The sequence below is a fragment of the Nipponia nippon genome, unplaced genomic scaffold (genome assembly GCF_047370975.1).
Source record: "Nipponia nippon isolate SJK-2023a ecotype South Korea unplaced genomic scaffold, ASM4737097v1 scaffold_2, whole genome shotgun sequence".
Lineage (NCBI taxonomy): Eukaryota > Metazoa > Chordata > Aves > Pelecaniformes > Threskiornithidae > Nipponia > Nipponia nippon.
In genome coordinates, this window is record NW_028262336.1 from 99,339,859 (window position 1) to 99,358,110 (window position 18,252).

Here is an 18,252-nt window from a genome sequence, read left to right on the forward strand (position 1 = left end):
TGCTGAGGGGCTCTGAGCCCCAGACTGAGGAAGGACAGATTAGGCAAATGCTTTGCTAAGAATACCGAAAGGATAATGTTGTATGTGATTGATGTAGCACTGCTGCTGCCCGAGAGATGGGGGTTTTAAGAAGGTGTATGCATAAGAATAAGAATATAATAGTAAAGCGTTGAAAAAGCTGTAAAATCCAGGAAGGTTACTTAAGTGAGGACAACTATGCATGTTAAACAGGAATGCAATTAAGTAATGTGATAAAATGAGAGGCAAGATCTTGAATTCACAGAACGGCAATGAGAGCCACCGTAAGCCGGAGGGTGAAAGGAGGAAAGGTCCTGTGAGCCTTAGGGCAGGGAGAAGTAACAGGATGAGGTTTGCAAAGCTAGTGAAAATATTGCAGGCTCTGAAGGGAAATCTCGTTGCAGTCAGAAATGGCCTTTTGTTATTTATGTTTTTTTCTTCTGGTAACTTTAAGAAAGAAGTTAACATTCAGCTTTGTTAGATAAAGCTTCAGTGATTCATCCTTAGAGTATACGAAGCGAAGAGTTGAACTCCTGATCACGTTGGGTCTCCAGAAATGAGAAGCGTATGTGAAACAGGGTTTGAGCTTCTGGAGGGAGGTGGATGTATCCTGCAAGCTGCAAGGGTTGATTTGAGGGCTGCTGCTGCCAAACGCTCGGTCTCCAGGAGAAATTGTTCTCAGTGATAAGCCTGCGGTTTTCAGCAAGAAGCAGACTATGAGGAAATAGCCTCTGACAATAAATAATCCTAGAATCATTGTATTTCTTTCCCCCAGCCCCATGTGCCATTTGCCAGAAGATAAAACGAAGCAACATGAGGCCATCAGGGTTAGCTGCGGCCCCTGCCCCTCTTACTACCCTTTGGCACCCTTGTCCTCATTGGATCTTCTTGTTCTCACTCGTTTTATTTGCTGTTTCCCTCTGTTCCTCTTCTGCTTATTTTCCTCCCACTGACTGAAATGCCATTTCTGTTCTTCTTTCATGTTTAACTCATAATAATTAACTAGAAGGCAAAATTTCAGACCTTATTTAACCTCATCCATCAACAGAAATCCAGTAAAATGCAATTCAGTTATAAGTCTGTAACACTTTCTACCCGTTGCAGTTTATTCATTTCAATTTAGCGGGAAAGCCCTTCTTTGTGGTAAAGAGAACGCGTTTTGCTCTGGTCAGTAGTAGCATTGTTAGCTTATGCAGTGAGGAGACAAACCACTTTAGTATAATCATATTTATTAGATCATTAGCACTGTTTTAGAGAAGTGCCAACAATCGGCACTTAGGGAAAAAAAAAGAGCTGGCAGTAAAGGCCACTAGGTGGAAAGGCTTCGGAGGGAACCTGCAGGCCATTCACAGCAATAATGAAGCAGACATGTCTGATGTCTCCAGCTAATTATCTCATTGAGAGCTTGCTGGGAGGCACTGCTGTGGCTGAGCTGCAACCAGGTGCAAGGATGGGATAGGAGGTGGGATGCAAATACATGTGGTTTGTTTCCTTTAACGACAGCACTTAAATATGTGGCATTGCAGGGTACCAGAGCAATCACTTCTGAAGCGGTGGCACCCACAAACTAGATGCCTTTATCGCATTTATATATATACACAATCATCAAAATTCTATATACCTGCCTGTGCTTTCAACTGTGGGCGGCTGCAGGAGGTTGTCAGCCAGTCCTATACATGTTCAAATGGTGCAACCCCTATACAACAGGATGGCTGGCTTCCCAACAAGAGCATCCTGTTTTTCCTCGGTAGCCTTCTAGGTTTGTTCTTCTGGTCACTAATGTTGTTTTAGCTCAGCTTAGTCACACAGTTTTCTCCTAGGGTCATTGGAAAGCTCCTTCTGCGAAACAATAATCCATTAGGAGATAATTTATATATCAGTAACACACCTTGGCAACTGTGAGTTTTCTATACCTACATAATTATGGCAATATCACTGGCATATAATCACATTTGTTTAATTATAACACGAGGGAAATAAATCCATTGAAAACTTTTTTTTTTTTTTTTGTAGCTGAACAGAAAATGCCTTGCTCTTCACCAAGTCATTAGTGGAAAGTCCAGGAGATGAGCAACTGTAGGAACTGCTGACCTTTCATGCTGAGGTAGTACATCGCCAGAGAAAACTCAAGGATCAGAAAAAAGGTGAAAGGAGTGGAGGACTGGAGAACAGGTAGCACTCAGTTCTGCGTAACGTCTTCTACTCACCTACAATGAAAAGGCACTTCAGAAAGCAACAAGTTGCTCAGAGCTCACATCACCTTTGTACTATTATTGGGTTAAACATGTTGCGTGCTTAAAACCCCTTCTTGAGAGACGCTGGTGAAAAATGCTAGCTAATACTTTTTTATGCCAGAGAGAGACAAAAGGGACCGTGAGTTAAAGTGATAATGTCAATTTTATGGTCGCTTTTTAAGAAATTATTTTAATTTAGGTTCAGATCAAGTATCTCTGAAATTCTCTGACAAGTGTCTTCTTCCTGTTTTTAAAAATATTTTGCAGCTGCATCTTTCAATTCTTTTTTTTTTTTCCTTCCTTGATATGGTGAAAATCCAAACAAACAAGAGGCCAAGCTGCCTACAGTCAAACTCACTGCACATTGTTAATGCGATGTAAGACGTGGTATGGGTGAAACTGTAAGCACAGCTGCAATTCCACTAACCTGAAAATTAGGTCTTCTCCAATGCATATCATACATAAAAATGTGTGGCCGTAAACGTATAGAAAGAATTAAAAAGGATTAATTAATGAATGAAAATTGCCTTCTGATCAGAACTGGGTTTTTGAGTTGTGTTTTCAGGCAGAAGTGTGATGTTTAGGTTTTCATACTGCCTAGCATTGTACTGAAATGGGAGTTCTGCCGTGAGCTTTATGCTTTTGAGCTTTCTGACACAGAACAGCTTGGGGTCAACAAGTCTGTTATTAATGTATTGCTCAAAGGCAGTCTGAAAACACAACGGCTGCAACAAATATTTTGGCCTTAAAGAGGCACACTGAGAATCCTTTGCTGTGGAGGAAATAGATAAGCAGGTTGATGGCACATGCTCTGTTTCAGCAATAAGCTACACAGACTTTCTTTTCTCTTATTCCAAAATAAATGATCATGCTCTGCCCAGATGTTTTTTTGTCTCTTTGCAGATTATTTCCTCTCTTTTTTCGAGGTTACACAGACCATCTGCAGTGCAGGCAAGAGAATGATGCATCACAGTTTAAGATGGCAAAGGTTTGCCATCTGCTTGCCCTGACAGTTCAAGCATTAATGGTAGTTTTGAGATTTAATTCTTGCACACTTGTGAAGCCATGGGTTCTTTGCTGGCTGAAAAATCAGCTATTCAGTCTATAGGAGAGACCCTCACTGGCCAATGGAGCACTCATGCATGTGCTGGTCACTGTTTCCCAGTGAAATGCCTTCTGGAAACCTGGGAACCAAGAGAGGAGGAAACATCCCAAACCCACCAGGAATCACTTGCAGATGCCAAGGGCTCCTATGTGAAGTGTGACTCAAGGAGGTGGTGGTCCTGCAACATGCTCAGCACCAGCAACCAGAAAAGGAGGAGGGTGTTCCAGCCATACCCACGGAGACCTGCCATGAGAAGGAGTAAGAAATCACGAAAATGAGGTCATCTAGCTGCATGAATCTAAGTGAATGCTTTGGTCATAGATACCCAAGCCTCTGGGCTGCAAGATGGCCAAGCCGCATCTGGCCACAGGAAGAAAGTTGTGGCCTCTGGCTTTTAGGGATGCCCAGCTCTTGGGCCAGCCAGGCAGCCAGCACGACCTGGGCAGATTCGTGGCCTCTCCCAAACCCTTCCCACCCCTACGTGTCCCCAGCCACATGAGCATCGTGATGGGATGGGGGCTTGCTGGCTCTGCCCCAATGCCTTTCACGGGAAGGGGAGCCTGTGGCCCGGTGGCATGGTTTATCAGGAGAGCCCATGGTTGGACCCCTGTGGCACATCTGGAGCGTGAGTCCCAGAGCAGCAAAGTCACTGCAGCAGTTCAGGTAGGAAGGGGCTTTCATGTGCTTAACATGATTTCACAGGGCCATAGCGAGAAGCTGCAGTCCCTCTCCTCCTCACCTTGTGCCAGATGCACACTTCTCCTCCTCATCCACCATGTGGAAAGCAATAAAGACAGGGGATCTGTAAACTCATTGCTGGCAGAGTAGTGAAAAGGAGACAGAAACGGCTGTGGCTCCGTTTTTCTGTCAGTCAAACCAATGATCTTCTCCTCTGTTGTCATGCACCTGGAGTAGGGAAATTTTGTTCCTCTTGTTAAAATTCCATGCACGCACTCTGCCTTGCTTATAAACTGAAACACAAGTTGGGATCCACCTCCTTAATATAGTTCAGCAATTTAATGTGATTATAGCTGATTTGTTTGATCTAGTGTATGAAAACTGTTTGTCATCTGCTACTTTACCCAATGTGGAAGGTTTGGGGACATTTGCACAGAGAGCAATATAGATCTTTGTGTTGTATTAGCTCATAATACACTAATTATCATGTGCTCTATTTTATTTCTTTTCGGCACAGCCTGCTTCACTTCCTCAGGGGTTTCTCTGCACCAGGAAAAATATGGAAAAAACGTAGTTTTCATCAAGATCTCCAATGTTTCTAAAACAATATTATCCCATGACTTCTTCCTGCCCAGGCAGGGAATAAGAACTGTGTTGAATCACCCTGCAACTAAAGCTGGTGAGGCTGGGACAAAGGAATCCTGACATCTTCAAGAGCTGTCTTATGGGAGTTCCTCCATTTGGTGCTATTAGGCGGGCTCAGGAAAAGAAATCACATGGCCTCCAGGCTCGCTGGCCAGCTCTCTGCCTGCATGTCCAGGTCTCCTTCCCTCCAGTGGGAACCAATGAGTCACGAAGCAGTGACCAGCACATGCGTGAGTGCTGTCCCTGGGGACACCCTTAGGGAGATGTGCACACCATGTCAGGAGCTGAAGAGCCTTCCCAGGTGTCACGCTTTAGTGCTACCCAACAATAAAGCAGGTTTTCCCCACAGAGGATACAGCTGAGTGGTTTGAGCACTCTCATGTGCAATTCACTTCACCAGTAGGTCTTTTCCCCCTAAAAACTCCATTTGATTCCTGAGAAGTGTTTTCAGTGAAACTTGTCCGATGGTGTCCATCACTGACATCTTGGGTGGGACCACTACCAGCTCCCAGGAGCACCTCTACCCTCATCCTCACCAGGCTTTGAGGGAAGCACACAAGTCCCTGATGGCAAAACTCCCGTCAGCTTCAACAGGACAGTATCAGGCCTTTTGCATCTTCTGCTGCACTGGTTTTCAACCAGCACCATCATGCCGCAGCGATTAGCCTGTTCCTAAAACTGATGAAGAGAAACCGTGTGTGGCTGCTGAGGACACTGCAGCCTCTTCATCTCATCTAGTTGGATGGGGAGAAAAAAAGAGAGAGAAAGGTTGTGCAAGTCTGAATTTGGCCACCTATCTCCTCAGACACAACATCTGTTTCCATGCAAGCAAGAAGAAAGTAGGTGACTAACACACAGCTCTGCTGCTTGGCAGCTGGCCCCCGGATCCTCCTCCATGGCGCTAAATGTGTCCCTGGCAAACAGAAGGTTGAGTTTTTAAATGAGGAATTAATGAAAATGAGCTCTTTTCCTGCTTGTTGTCCCTTTAAATTCAGTTTCCATGGAAACGGGTCTGGAGAGGCTGCCTGGAGGGAGCCAGGAGAGATCTCTGCCTGGCCGCCTTCCCCTCTGGGTTGCCAGCTGAGCCACCCCAATTGCCAGGCTTTTGCTATTGTCATTTATGCCCAGAATAGGAGCAATGGCTCCTCATGGGTTCCCTCTCAAAGGAGTCCCAAGGTGGTCAGCCATGCTGCTGTCGCTGGCAGCCGGGCCGCTTGCCAGCGGAGCTCCTCTTCTTCCATCGCCCGCCCGCCGTTCCACATCGTCCGTTCCACAGCTCGTCCGAACCCGCTGTGATGCCGCCTCGCTGAAAATGTCACTCCTGTTAGAAACATCCACTCCACCGCTTTTATCTTTTTTAAAAGTTGCGGTGGGTGTGATCTGAGCATGCAGGCTGAGCTGGGAGCAGTGGCAGAGGGACAACTTTGTCATTAACTCAATGTTTATCCTAGCGGAAAATTTGAGACCCTACCTGGAGTACTGCGTCCAGCTCTGGGGTCCCCAGCACAAGAAGGACATGGACCTGTTGGAGTGGGTCCAGATGAGGGACACGAAAATGGTCAGAGGGCTGGAACACCTCTGCTATGAAGGCTGAGAGAGTTGGCGTTCAGCCTGGAGAAAACAAGGCTCCAGGGAGACCTTATTGCAGCCTTTCGGTACTTAAAGGGGGCTTATAAGAAAGATGGAGAGGGACTTTTTACTCAGGGCCTGTAGTGACAGGACAAGGAGCAATGGTTTTAAACTGAAAGAAGGTAGGTTTAGATTGGACATAAGAAAGAAATTTTTTACGATGAGGATGGTGAGACACTGGAATAGGTTGCCCAGAGAAGCTGTGGATGCTCCATCATTGGAAGTTTCAAGGTCAGGTCAGATGGGGCTCTGAGCAACCTGATCTAGTGACAGATGTCCCTGCCCATGGCAGGGGTGTTGGACTGGATGATCTTTGAAGGTCCCTTCTGACCCAAACCATTCTATGATTCTGTGATTCTAGGAAAATCGTACCACTGAGCCCCTCATTTCTGCCAGACGCATCCCCAAGTTGTTTTATAGCAGGGTGGGGAACAGCACATACGCTGAAAAATGGCCTGAGAGCTTTTGGCTGTGGTCAAGGGCGCAGTGTTTCATGGAGTTATGCTGGAGGACCGTGCTGGGTACAGAGGGTGAGACAGAATACGTCTGCATCCATACCTTCTTCGATATCCAGCCGTGCCTCTAGGTTTCTCTTAGAGGGAATTCACTGACTTGTTCTCAAAGAGACCCCAGGAACAAACTGTCCTATGTACAGCACAGAGAATCAGTGGAGTAGGACCCAAAAGCAAACTGTGAAGTGACGGTGTTTGTCTGTGTAAATCCACCCTTTTCCCAGGTGAACAAAACCTAAGGGTCTTAGACCTGTAATACTTGGGGGTCACACAGTCCCAGGAATGGTGGCTGTTTTTACCACTGTTGAGATGCATCTGCTTCCATTTTTTTTTGGCATTTGAGGAGATGCCTCTGGTGTGTCTATGAAAGGTTGTCTTAATGAAATCTGAATTTTTAGTGGAAGCTGACTAACAGTATAAGCTTCATCCACCCTCCCAGCTGAGTTCTGCAGACAAGTACAGTTCCCATGTAAAAACAACAGTAATTTTTAAATGTAATTAATCCTAATCAGAATAGTTCAATGTTAGCTGCTGTTGCTCTAGATATGCATAAAAACATTGCCCTCCTTGGTTACCTAGATGCTTGCCTATAATTAGGAAGACAGACTATCCTATCTGAGATGTAACACTGAGATTGTTTTCTGCAAGCCAGATGAGCCATGTCTTGCATAGCGTACCAGAAATATTCCCTGCTTGCTGCTGGTGCAGTCTCAGGTGCAGCACGACCTTCGCTGTTGTGCAACCAGACTTCACGGAGGATGTAAACCCGTACCGGGGAGCATTCGGAGAGCAACGGGCAGGACCAGAGGTCTAGAAAATACGGCCTGTGAGACAAAATTGAACAAAATGAGGTTGTTTAGTATAAGTGGAGGCAAACCAAAGGGATACATCTCAGCGAAGGGATAAAGTAAAACTGCAGAGAGGAAGGTCATAAAATGCTTTCTATGTCCACAACGAAAAGAAAATAAATAATGAGCTTAAACTGCAACAAGGGAAACAGTCTAGACGTGAGGAAAACGACCCCAGTGATAGGGACAGAGTCATAAAATAGGGACTTAGAGAGGTTATCTAAGCCAGATACCCCTGTCTCAGAGCAGAACTGGCAGATGCTTGCTCTCTCCTGACTTAGGACACGTTCAGTGCCCGAGACGCCATCCCATCTTCGGACAGCCTGTTCCAGCGCTTCACCATGAGTTCCCTTTGTGGAAGGCTAAGCCTAATTTGTCACTTTTTATCCATGGTAAATGATTCACCTTTTCTTTTTTTCTCACTTGTGTGACATTTGGGCACACTGTGATGCTTTGACCCCTCTCCCCAGAGCTGCTCCCCAGCCCGCCATTTCCTTCCCACATGGGAGAGCACTGTCGTGGCCGTGTCCCCTCTCTCTAGACGCTCCTCCGGTTTCTCTAGATCATTTTGCATGCTGCTGCGGTTCTCCAGCATGCCGGGATAACCCTTCCCGTAGAGGGAGAGAATAACCTTTCCGTGGCCGCCGTGTCGAGGGCTCCCCCGCCTGCGGTCGCGCCGGGGCGGGGACTCGAACCCGCGTCCCCACCTCAGCGACGCCCCACCGTCCCGCCCCTCCCTCGCCGTGCTCCGCGGGCGGAGGAGGTTTGTCCGCCGCGGGCCACCGTCTGCCGACGGTGCGCTGCCGTGCGGGTCCGGGCGGGTACAGCGGCCGCGGGAGCAGGAAGAGCTGCCCGCGTGCACCGCCCGCTCGCCCCGTCCTCCGCCTGGGCCCGGCCACCTGCCCCGCCATGAGCGAGAAGGGCGAGCTGGACCTCACCGGCGCCAAGCAGAACACGGGCATGTGGCTGGTGAAGGTGAGAAGCCCGCCGGCGAGCCTCCGGGCCCGGCCCGGCGGGGCCTGTGGCGGCCGGGCCTCCCCTCCCGTCCCCGCCCCGCCGTGCCCGGGGTGGTGGCGGCGGCGGCGGCGGGTCCCCCGTTTCCCTTCTGGTGGGCGCGGGGGCTGGGCGAGCAGCGACGTGTGGCGTCTGCCCGGGTGGCTGCGGGGGTAAATGAAACAAAACAGGGAAAATGGGGTTACCCGGGAGCTGTCCTTGGCTCGTGCTTTCTTAGGGGTAACAAGCATGCTGGCGTAACTTCTGTTTTCCCAAAACTCTCAGAGCCTGAGAAAGTTTGAGCGCTTCCAGATTCACGTCATTGTTAAAAAAAAAAAAAAACAAACAAACAAACCAAAAAACCAAAACCAAACAAACCAAAAAACAGTAAGGAAAATGAGCTCCCGTGTCTTGTCACTACAGCTCACCTTAGTGCCAGAACAGTACATCTATAATGAAGGCGCTATGAAAAGGTATAAAGATCATCAAATCAAACCCAAGCGCCTGCCTGGTGCAGGGCCACGCTCACATCTGCTGCCGCTAATGAGGCCACCGCTGCCTCTGCCTCAGCTGTGCTCTGTGGAGGGTCTTTCTGTCAAGATGTCTTGGCTACTTGTGCTGGCAACAGCAAGCATTGGCTCAGGAAAGAGGAGACTTGCAGCCAGTGGGGGATTATGTGCCCTGGCCCCCTTCTAGTCCCCTGTGGATATGCCCCCATTTTTCTAGACTTGTATTTGTTCTGTCTGGGGAGAAACAGCGGCCTCCTTTTCTTCGTTTGGGGAGAGAGATCAGTCTCAGACCATCAACTTGAAAACCTTTGGGGACAGGGGAGTCCCCAAATACTGGTCCTGGGTGCTGAGGGGGTGTGATACCATCATACTTCAACTAAGAAAACATCTTATTGTGGCACTTGAAAATGGTGGGGAATTTCAGAAATGCTGCACAGAAAGCAAGTCTGGTGGTGGGTAGGTTGCTGCATCTGGCTTCCTCTTTCGTAACGACACCTGAATGTCTGGTTTCATGAAACCTTACTGAAAACTGCGTAGTGCTCTAATTGTAACAGCTTATCCAGGACAGTAAAAATGAAAGCTGACAGCAGAAAGCTGCAGAAGCGTACCATGATACGAAGTGACAGGATGATAAAATGGCGGATGAAGTTCAGAGTTGAAAAATCTAACCTGGTGTGCATAGAGAAAAACTATCCTAATACTTACACGGTGATTTGGTCTCTTCCAGTTGTTGTCATTAGAAAGGTTTAGTTTCACTGTAGATGTGGATGACTGTGGGAATGTCATGCCAAAAGAACAGGTTCAACATTGGGCAGGATTACAAAAGATATAGAGAACAAAAGAGAAAATATTGTTATGCCATCATATTGCCTGTATCCTGAATACTGTGTGTAGTTCTGGTCTCATCCTCCGTCATGGAAAGTATACAGTAGACCTCAAAACAGTACAGAGGAGAGCACCAGGGATGATCTGGGGAACCAGGAAGGGTGGCTATGGAGGAAACTCCTAAATACATTGTTACTTTTCAAGCTGGCAAGATGATTGATTTGGAAATCTTATCCAGGTCTGTAAAGTAATGAGTAACGTCACAGGTGGATAGGGAAGAAATGGGTAGGGAGGAGTCAGTTCTAACGCAAGAATTAAGAGGGTGTCAAATTAATTCATCTGATGGGGCTCAGAGCAAACAAAGCAGGTACCGTTTTGCACAACATGTAGTTAAGTTTTGGAACTTGTTGCAATAGGAAGTTGTGAATGACAAAACTTCACAGAAGCTCAAAAAGCCATTAGATGAATTCAGACAAGAAAATCAGACTGAGATATTAAAAATGAATATGCTCCCATACCTCAAGGCTGCTGCGTCAAAGATCATAGTAATTAGAATAGCATGCTGTGGAAATACCTTTTCTTCTTATGTTCCTCTGCTCTTCCCCAAGTACTGCTGTTGGCGGCATTTGGAGACAGGACACTGAACTTACTTGTCCTTTGGTCTGGTACAGTTTGGTGCTTCTTAAAGCAAGCCAGGAATTTTCAGGCACATCTGTGCTTTTAGTTGGTGCCACTCTGTGAGCACAGGGTACTGCCTGGTTTAATGAGAAAACTAGACTTGAGAGCAATGCTTAAATATTGCTCTTCCAAGTAAGTGTTAATGTAATCCTTCATGCACGTGGTCTGAATTTAAAATTTGGCTGTTGTCTTGTATAATAAAAATAAAAAAAATTACAAAGTTGCTAATGTTGGTAGACCATAGCAAGGGATGTGCAGGATTTTATCCTTTGAATTCTCTCAGACCTGAACTTGGAAACAACCATCCTTGTTACTAGGATCTTCAACATGGCATGACAGTGTGTAGCACCTGTACATTTTATCTTTACTAGCTAGGATAACAAGGCTGAATTTATCCTTCCTTTGAGGGAGAGAGCAGTCAGTTCTGCTGGAATAAAAAACTCAGCTTATTTAATTTCCTTTTAGCATGTATTATGCTAGCACAGGAAGTATTCCAGGGAGACTACTTAACAGGCAATAAAAGAATGTAGTGATGAGTACTTTAGAAGCATGAGCAGTAAGAGGAGGTAGCAGAAATCAAGTGAGTTGTTTTAGTACAAACCCAGAAAGCAACTGGAATAATTTTTTCTGTGTTTTCAGTGAAGGCTAAGATAGGGAAATATAAGAACTGTTCGTTATGTAGCTGTGGTAAAGTGAAGCCCATTTAGTGTTAGCCATTAGAATTGTTCATTTCTTGTTCCCTGTGTGATGGTTTGGTTTTCTTATTTAATCTGCTGCATTGATCTATATTTAGAAAGATGGAATCTTTATATAATTTATTTTTTGTATGTTCAAAGGAAAATGAAAACATAGAACCTGACATCAGCCTTACTCAGTTTCTGATGTACATACTGCATACAGATTGCTATATAGAGAAAGAGCTAATTTAATTTCGTATAGAAAATTGGAAGTACGTTATTACAGACAGGGGCTGCTTGTCTGTTTTGTTCTAAAGGCAGCTAGGAAGCTGTGAATAAGCTGAAAGATGCGTGGAGCAGGGGCCCTTGTGTCGTGCACTACCTGCAGGGTACCCTGTGTACTGGAGCCCAGGTGTTTGTGTGATGTGAGTAGCAAGAAGAAAACAGCAGTCTGGAGCGGTCTTGAAGTGATGCTACTTAGTATGTCAGATTTCTTCTCGTGATTAAATTGTATGTTTTTTGGAGAGAAGAGTGTTCTTACCTACAAATCCCAGAACAAAGGCCCCTTGTCTTGAAAACGTTCAGTAGCCTTTCAGTATGGCAGGTTCTCTGTCCACAAGTCAGTCTTCCCGTGGGTATATATTTTTCAAAATCCTGCTGCGGGATCTTTGAAAAATCTTCCTGCTCTGTAAAAGCAGGTCGCTCTTGTTTTCTGTACGTTCTTTCAAGGTGTGTTAAGAGTTTGAAAACTGACTGTTCTCCGTAAATTAAACTTTTATTATGCTAAAGTTAAAAGAAAGTGGCAGTGCATAAGACTAATCTTTTCTGTGATTGTTTGCGGCGTTAGCATGGAGCTACAGAGTTTAGCATGTGGTTTTGAGAGTACCATCTGGTTTTAACTGAAGTAACTGTGTATAGCTAGAAGTAATCCTTTCATCACAGTCCTTCATAGCCCTTTTTCTTTCTCTGCATAGCTGTAGACTGCAGATCGTCCAGCAGTAAGATGATTAATTGCACTCTTTGAGACTGTTTCCCATGCAGCTGAAAGAAGTGTGATTGATCTGTAACCTCTTAATCTGAATAAATTCCCTGTCTTATTATATTATATAGCAAGTCAGTGATTTTAACAGCATGAGAGTCCTTCACTCCTTGTCCATTCATACTGAATGTGCGTCTACCTTATTACCTGGCAATATGAATTAGCTACAGATTAGGTGTGAGCACATAATAATGGTTATATTGAGTCAGCTGGGGCACATGTCATAGCATTTATCTTGGCTTTAGAAAGAAAATGATATCTGATCTGGCATGAAATCCGCTGTAGAAAATTACCACTTTGAAAACTGTGGAAAAAAATATTTATTAGTAGATTGCACCAATTAATGGCTTTCTGTTGTGCATTTGTGGCATTTTGACCCAGTGTTAGGACTTTATGGAAACCTAGACTGACATTTAGTTTGGCTGAGCAGTTGGAGGACATCTGGATTTTCTAGCCATTCCACAGTACTTCATGGGGTGCTGTGAGACCAAAGGAAAGTGCTAAGCAGCAGTACCAAGGTGTTTTCTGGTTTGTTTGGTTTTTTTTTTTTGAAGAACAGGTAAATGCAAGGTTAGTGTTCAATTCATTTGAGCTTTAGGAAGTTAGCAGGTTGCTGTTTGTCAGCAAGTTCCTGGAACAGGCTCTTCCACTCAGCTGTGCAGTGAAACTTGGCTTAGTTTTAGTCTATGCAAGACAAAAATCAGACTACAAAGTGCCTCTTTACTGCTTGAAACAGAAAATGCCACAGGCAGAGCTTAGTACGTTTCTCTGTCTCACTGGCTGTGTCTTACAGCATTTTTCTACGTGGGCACAGATGTTTTCAGTAGCTGTGGACTCTGTGAGCTAGAATAAACTTTGCTGTGCCAGTAAAGAACATTGCTGCAAAATTAAAGAACGTAGACTGGTCCTGATGTGTCATGAGCATATGAAGAAAAAAGATACAAAATTCCTGTATCAGAATACTTCTTTAGTACATGGCGTTGGAACAGTAAATGATTTTTTCCTTTAACAAGCCACTATTTTGCTAGACACTGAGACTACTGTAGGTCTTTAAGATGATGGTCTCCCAGTGACTGCTGCATCCTTATTAGAAAGAAAGGGGTTTATAGGAAATAGTAGCTTCTATTAGACTGCTTTCAGCTATTTCCTTTTGAAAAAAAATCTGTAATTTCCATATCTTACAGTTAGTTTAAAATAGTCAGATGTGAGATTGTCCTTATTGCCTCAGGTCTGTATTGCATCTCTTGACGTGCCACGGTACATCTACGTCTAATGGCTTGTGTGTAGGGGGGAAATTGCTCCAGTCTCACATTTGTTGTACTAATGTGTCATGTTCAGTCTGTATAAAAAGCCGTCATAGAAAAGACAGTTGTAATTGCTGAATGGTGGGGAAAAAAACCTATGATCTGCAAATCTATGTGATCTGCAAAACATGGCACTCTGCACTTATAACTGATTGAGCTGGCTTCTTGCAAGGAAAGGCAGACATGGCTAGAACTGATGCCATGCGGTGGAGCAGAGAAGGTAGAGAAGTTCCTCATTCCTCTGTGGCTAAACTGAGAAGCCCGAAGTGCCTCACTGGGGCTGAACACACGAGCTGAGCTGGGAGCTCCTCTCTGAGGCAGGGCAGTGGCAGCCAGCAGCGCAGTCCGCCTTTTGAAGTCCTGGGAAACTTTGCCCTCATACGAGTGCTCAGATTTGTAGGTGTTTCTCAGCAATAGCACTGTATGTTGAAATAAACACTTAACCTTTTGATTTCGCAGAATGAATGTTGTATCTTTAAGCTTGCCTGGTCTTTAGGGAGAACTGGGGTAACTCTGCTGGGAATGGGACACCTTCTCTTGGCATTACTCTCTCCAGAAAAAAGAAGTGCTGTTGCTGCTGCACACAAGCATGCGTGCATTGTCACACTGGGGACCCTGAAGCGCGTGGGTGAGCAGCACAGCAGCAGCAGCAAAGCATTAAGGCTGGCCATGGAAGTGCCAGCTGTTGGGGTCTAGTTTACCTGGCAGTAGTTAGCTGCTGCTTTTTTGGCCAGAGAGCGGAGAGGCAGGCTGTGATTTCAGCTACATTGATGGGAAAAGAGGAAAACCAGGTCTGCTTGGAAAGCCAGCTTCCAGCTTGTTGGCTGGTTACGTAGGCGCCTTTACTGTCGATCATAAGCCCAGGCCACCTGAGGTTGCAGATACCAAAACCTTTGTAAATGAAGGAATGTGTGTGTAGGTGAGTCAGCATCACTGGAGCAGCTTTTATTCCTTGGATGTATCAGGTTAAGCAGGGCTGCTTGTTCCCGTCCCTGCACTGACCTTTGCTTTGTGCAGTTGTTTGGGGAAATGGGTTGGGAACCTGGTTTGGTTGTTCCACGTGCTAAATATAAAATCAGCACAGCTAAAACATAGAAGTCCCCCACACCTCCTGGACAGATCAGTTTGCTCTTTCCCTATACTGACCAGCTGCACAAAGACCTTTCTCAGTAGAGTGGAGGGGTGGGAATGAGTGATGGGAGGCAGATCTGCATAGGGTGGTTCTGCTGTTGAAGAAGTGGACATCTGGTGGGATCTGGCTATGGTTTGCTGCTGAATATCTGAGGTTCCCAAACGCTAAGCCTCCTCTTCAAAGCACCTTTTGGTCTCTGAGTTGTTATTGCCTAACTTCTCATCCTTGGTTTTTTGTTTCTTTGGTTTGGGGTTTTTTTTTTTTCTTTGTAGAGAGATGAGAAATTCTGATGAATATTTAAAAGTATAGTATTACTTGATAATGTTATTTGGACTCCTTAGTTTATGATACTGATCTTTTTTTACCTTTCATGATTGGATAATAGTATTTGAGATTAAAGGTATTATAAGATTTTTCCCTCATTTGGGAAATTTGGGACTCTCCAGTGGACTTATTTTTATGCTGCATTGTTCTCTTTGCTCTCCCTAATAGAATATATTGTCTATTATATTTAGATCATAGTGTATTCTGAAGTGGTCAGGGTAAATGCATTTAAAGTATATACAGGTACATAATTTATATAGAATTTTAAAGTCTGCTTTTCTCAAAATCTGTTGTCTTTTTTTAGGTCCCCAAATACTTGTCACAACAGTGGAATAAAGCTTCAGGAAGGGGTGAAGTGGGAAAACTAAGGATTGCCAAGTAAGCCTTTATTGTACCTTTATTGGATGTAATTCTTAGAAGTTGCCTGCAGTAAAATAGATTGTTGCACCTCTTATAATACGTAATCCTGTTTCTTGCAAACACTGTGCATATTTCTCTGAAACCTGAAAGGTACTTGCTTGTGTAGTGATTATCAATACATAAACGATATGAAATTATACCGGGGAGTGGCTGTATCCCATTACATGATGTTTGATTTCTTAAACCCAAGAAATATGCACATCTAACTGGAGAATGTTCTTTAACTTACTTATGTGCTATTTGCTGCTTCTGTTCTCACCTGCTGACTTTACGCATTTGTTCTTGGGCATCAGCATAAAAAAAAAATTGAGCAGGTTAGGAGTGAAGATGAGTAACAAAACTAGAATTTTAATTTGCTTTTTTATCAGGGAAGCTAAACTTGTGGAATTAGATTGTGGAAACTAAAACATTAAATATTTTCTTTTGCAGAAATCAAGGAAGAACAGAAGTAAGTAATTACTAAATACAAAGGCTATGAATGTGTTACATTTTAAATTCTAAAAATTTTGTATAACGTGCTGGTTTCTAATGTCATATATTTTTTGTTATGCCTGTAATGAAGCATTGTACCACAGAACTAGGAGGAATGAATTCTGTTCGTAGCTCTGCCCAAAGGTTTACTGTGGAACTTTCATCAAGTCTCTTTGTTCCCTAAGTTTGTTTATGCATCTGTAAGCAGCATCTGTAGCGATCTTCTCTCTAAACATTTTGAGATGTGTTAGTGCAAAAGGCTGTTTGAGAACTAAGGAGGATGATGATAAAGCAAAAGAAGTTGGAGATGGAGGGTTGCAATTTCAGAAAGTATTCTGTCTTAAACTCGGAATTTGGTCCTACTTAATATAAAGCAACTTGAAGGTTTTTCTGTATGCAAAGGTAACTCCATTTATTAGTAGCCTTAGTGAATGCTAGTAACTTCCTGTATCTTTTACAAGAGATAAGGAAAGTTGCATTAGTTAGAATTACTTCAAATACCATGTAGGTCTATCACTGAATTGGAAGAAACTCTGGACGAAGAAAATGACAGAGAAGCAAGCTGCATTTGCCATTTGGTAACCTGGCCAAACTCCTTTTAGAATAAGTGGAGAGAGTTCTACTGGAGGTTTCGATGTTTGATTGGATTCTTCTAGGCTGGAATACGAACCAACCTCGCTAATTTTGTGAGCTCCACACCAAAATCTCGATATTGATGAGAACCACAAAGTGCATTTTGCAACTGTGTAGAGCCAAGCGGTGAGGAACCCCATGGGAACGAGTGGCTTTCCGGGGACCCTGTTGCTGTGTGGCAGAATGAGGCTAAGCAGGGCGTACAGGAAAAGTATGCAGTGCAGGTCTGAACAGTCCCTTTTCAGGTTTCTTGCTGTGACCTGCGGCTAGGGATTCTGCTTACCCAGTTCCCCCAGTACCTCCTCAGCTCCTGTATTGGGTATACAATGTAAACATAGCAAAGGACCTGTATTTGAACCTCTCCTGGGCTGCATGCAGTTCAGGAGTCCCCAGGCTAATAACACTTGTCGTGGTACATTAGCACTTTTTCTGGAACTCAGCTGGCTGTGTGAAACATTTTAAAGCACTCATACTGAACAGTGTCTGAAAACCTATTATGCCTTACATTTTAATAAGTAAAATCAAATTGTTCTCTGACTTCAGGAGGAAGTAATTTACAATTTTCAAAAGATTAGTAAATTTTATTAAGTACATGAAAGCTTTGAATTCTGTATTTCAACAAGGGATCAATATATTAAGACTCTTATCCCACTCTTTATGTTTTTGAAATGGAAATGTGCTATACTACTTGTTTTTTCTCTTTTTTTGTTTCCCCATAACTCTTAAAGCTGTGTAATTGAGTCTGTTTAGTAACACTGTGGTAATTGTGACTGTTAGGTGTCATTTACTTTGAATGAAGAGCTTGCAAGCATCAATGATATTGGAGGAAAACCTGCTTCAGTCAGTGCACCAAGGGAACATCCATTTCTTTTGCAAAGTGTGGGAGGACAGACCTTAACAGTGTTCACAGAAAGTTCAGTAGGTAAGTTAGAATTAAAGTTATTTATTACAATTCCAGTATGCACGATTTCAATAAACTGGCTGTTGTAAAGGCCAGGAGACTCAAAAGTCAGATTTTAGCTCTGTTTTGTTGTTATCTGCATACATATCACTTCTTTTTTTGTGTCTGTCTCTTTTCTTCATATGATTGAGCAACTAATTTATGTTCTCCACATAGGTTTATCATGTACATTTCAGCAGTGGGTCTGCTGAAGAGAACAGAGAGAGCGTGGAGTGCAGTACATTGTGCATTCCTTTTCAGGGTTTTCACTGGAAAAAATGTTTTTATGTTCCCATGGACTTTTAGAATCAACTAATATATTTTTTTCTCCTTGGATTGGTCTCTGCTGTGAATATAGTTTTATAAGAATGCTGATTCTTCCTCTGTCCAGTTGAACAGATCCATTCTAGCAATAAACACATGTGTTCACCACATTTTCTTGAAGTATATATATGGTTTAAGTGTATTAAAACTTAATAAGGTCATAATACCAAACAGTGCAGCAGTAAGGTAATAATTTTTCTCACTGGATTTCAGCTGTTTGGCCTGCCTTAAGTTCAGCTCAGTAGCTGTATGAGTGATAAGGATATTCAAGATCATATGTCCTAAATTGCATGTTAGACTTAAGGTACGTGGTA

The 18,252-nt window shown here is 43.9% G+C and overlaps 1 protein-coding gene across 2 annotated transcripts in view; it reads left to right on the forward strand.

Annotated features, from left to right (window-relative positions):
• The first annotated feature begins 8,440 nt into the window (after nucleotides 1-8,440).
• The window catches only part of GTF2F2 (general transcription factor IIF subunit 2), a 91,980-nt gene continuing 82,168 nt past the window's right edge, over nucleotides 8,441-18,252 (forward strand). For both annotated transcript variants that reach the window (XM_087757777.1, XM_087757778.1), the window contains exons 1-4: nucleotides 8,441-8,644; nucleotides 15,455-15,528; nucleotides 16,000-16,018; nucleotides 17,452-17,596. In XM_087757777.1, coding sequence (XP_087613903.1) covers nucleotides 8,579-8,644; nucleotides 15,455-15,528; nucleotides 16,000-16,018; nucleotides 17,452-17,596 — 304 coding nt within the window. In that variant the 5' untranslated portion in view covers nucleotides 8,441-8,578. The remainder of the gene's footprint in view (nucleotides 8,645-15,454; nucleotides 15,529-15,999; nucleotides 16,019-17,451; nucleotides 17,597-18,252) is intronic.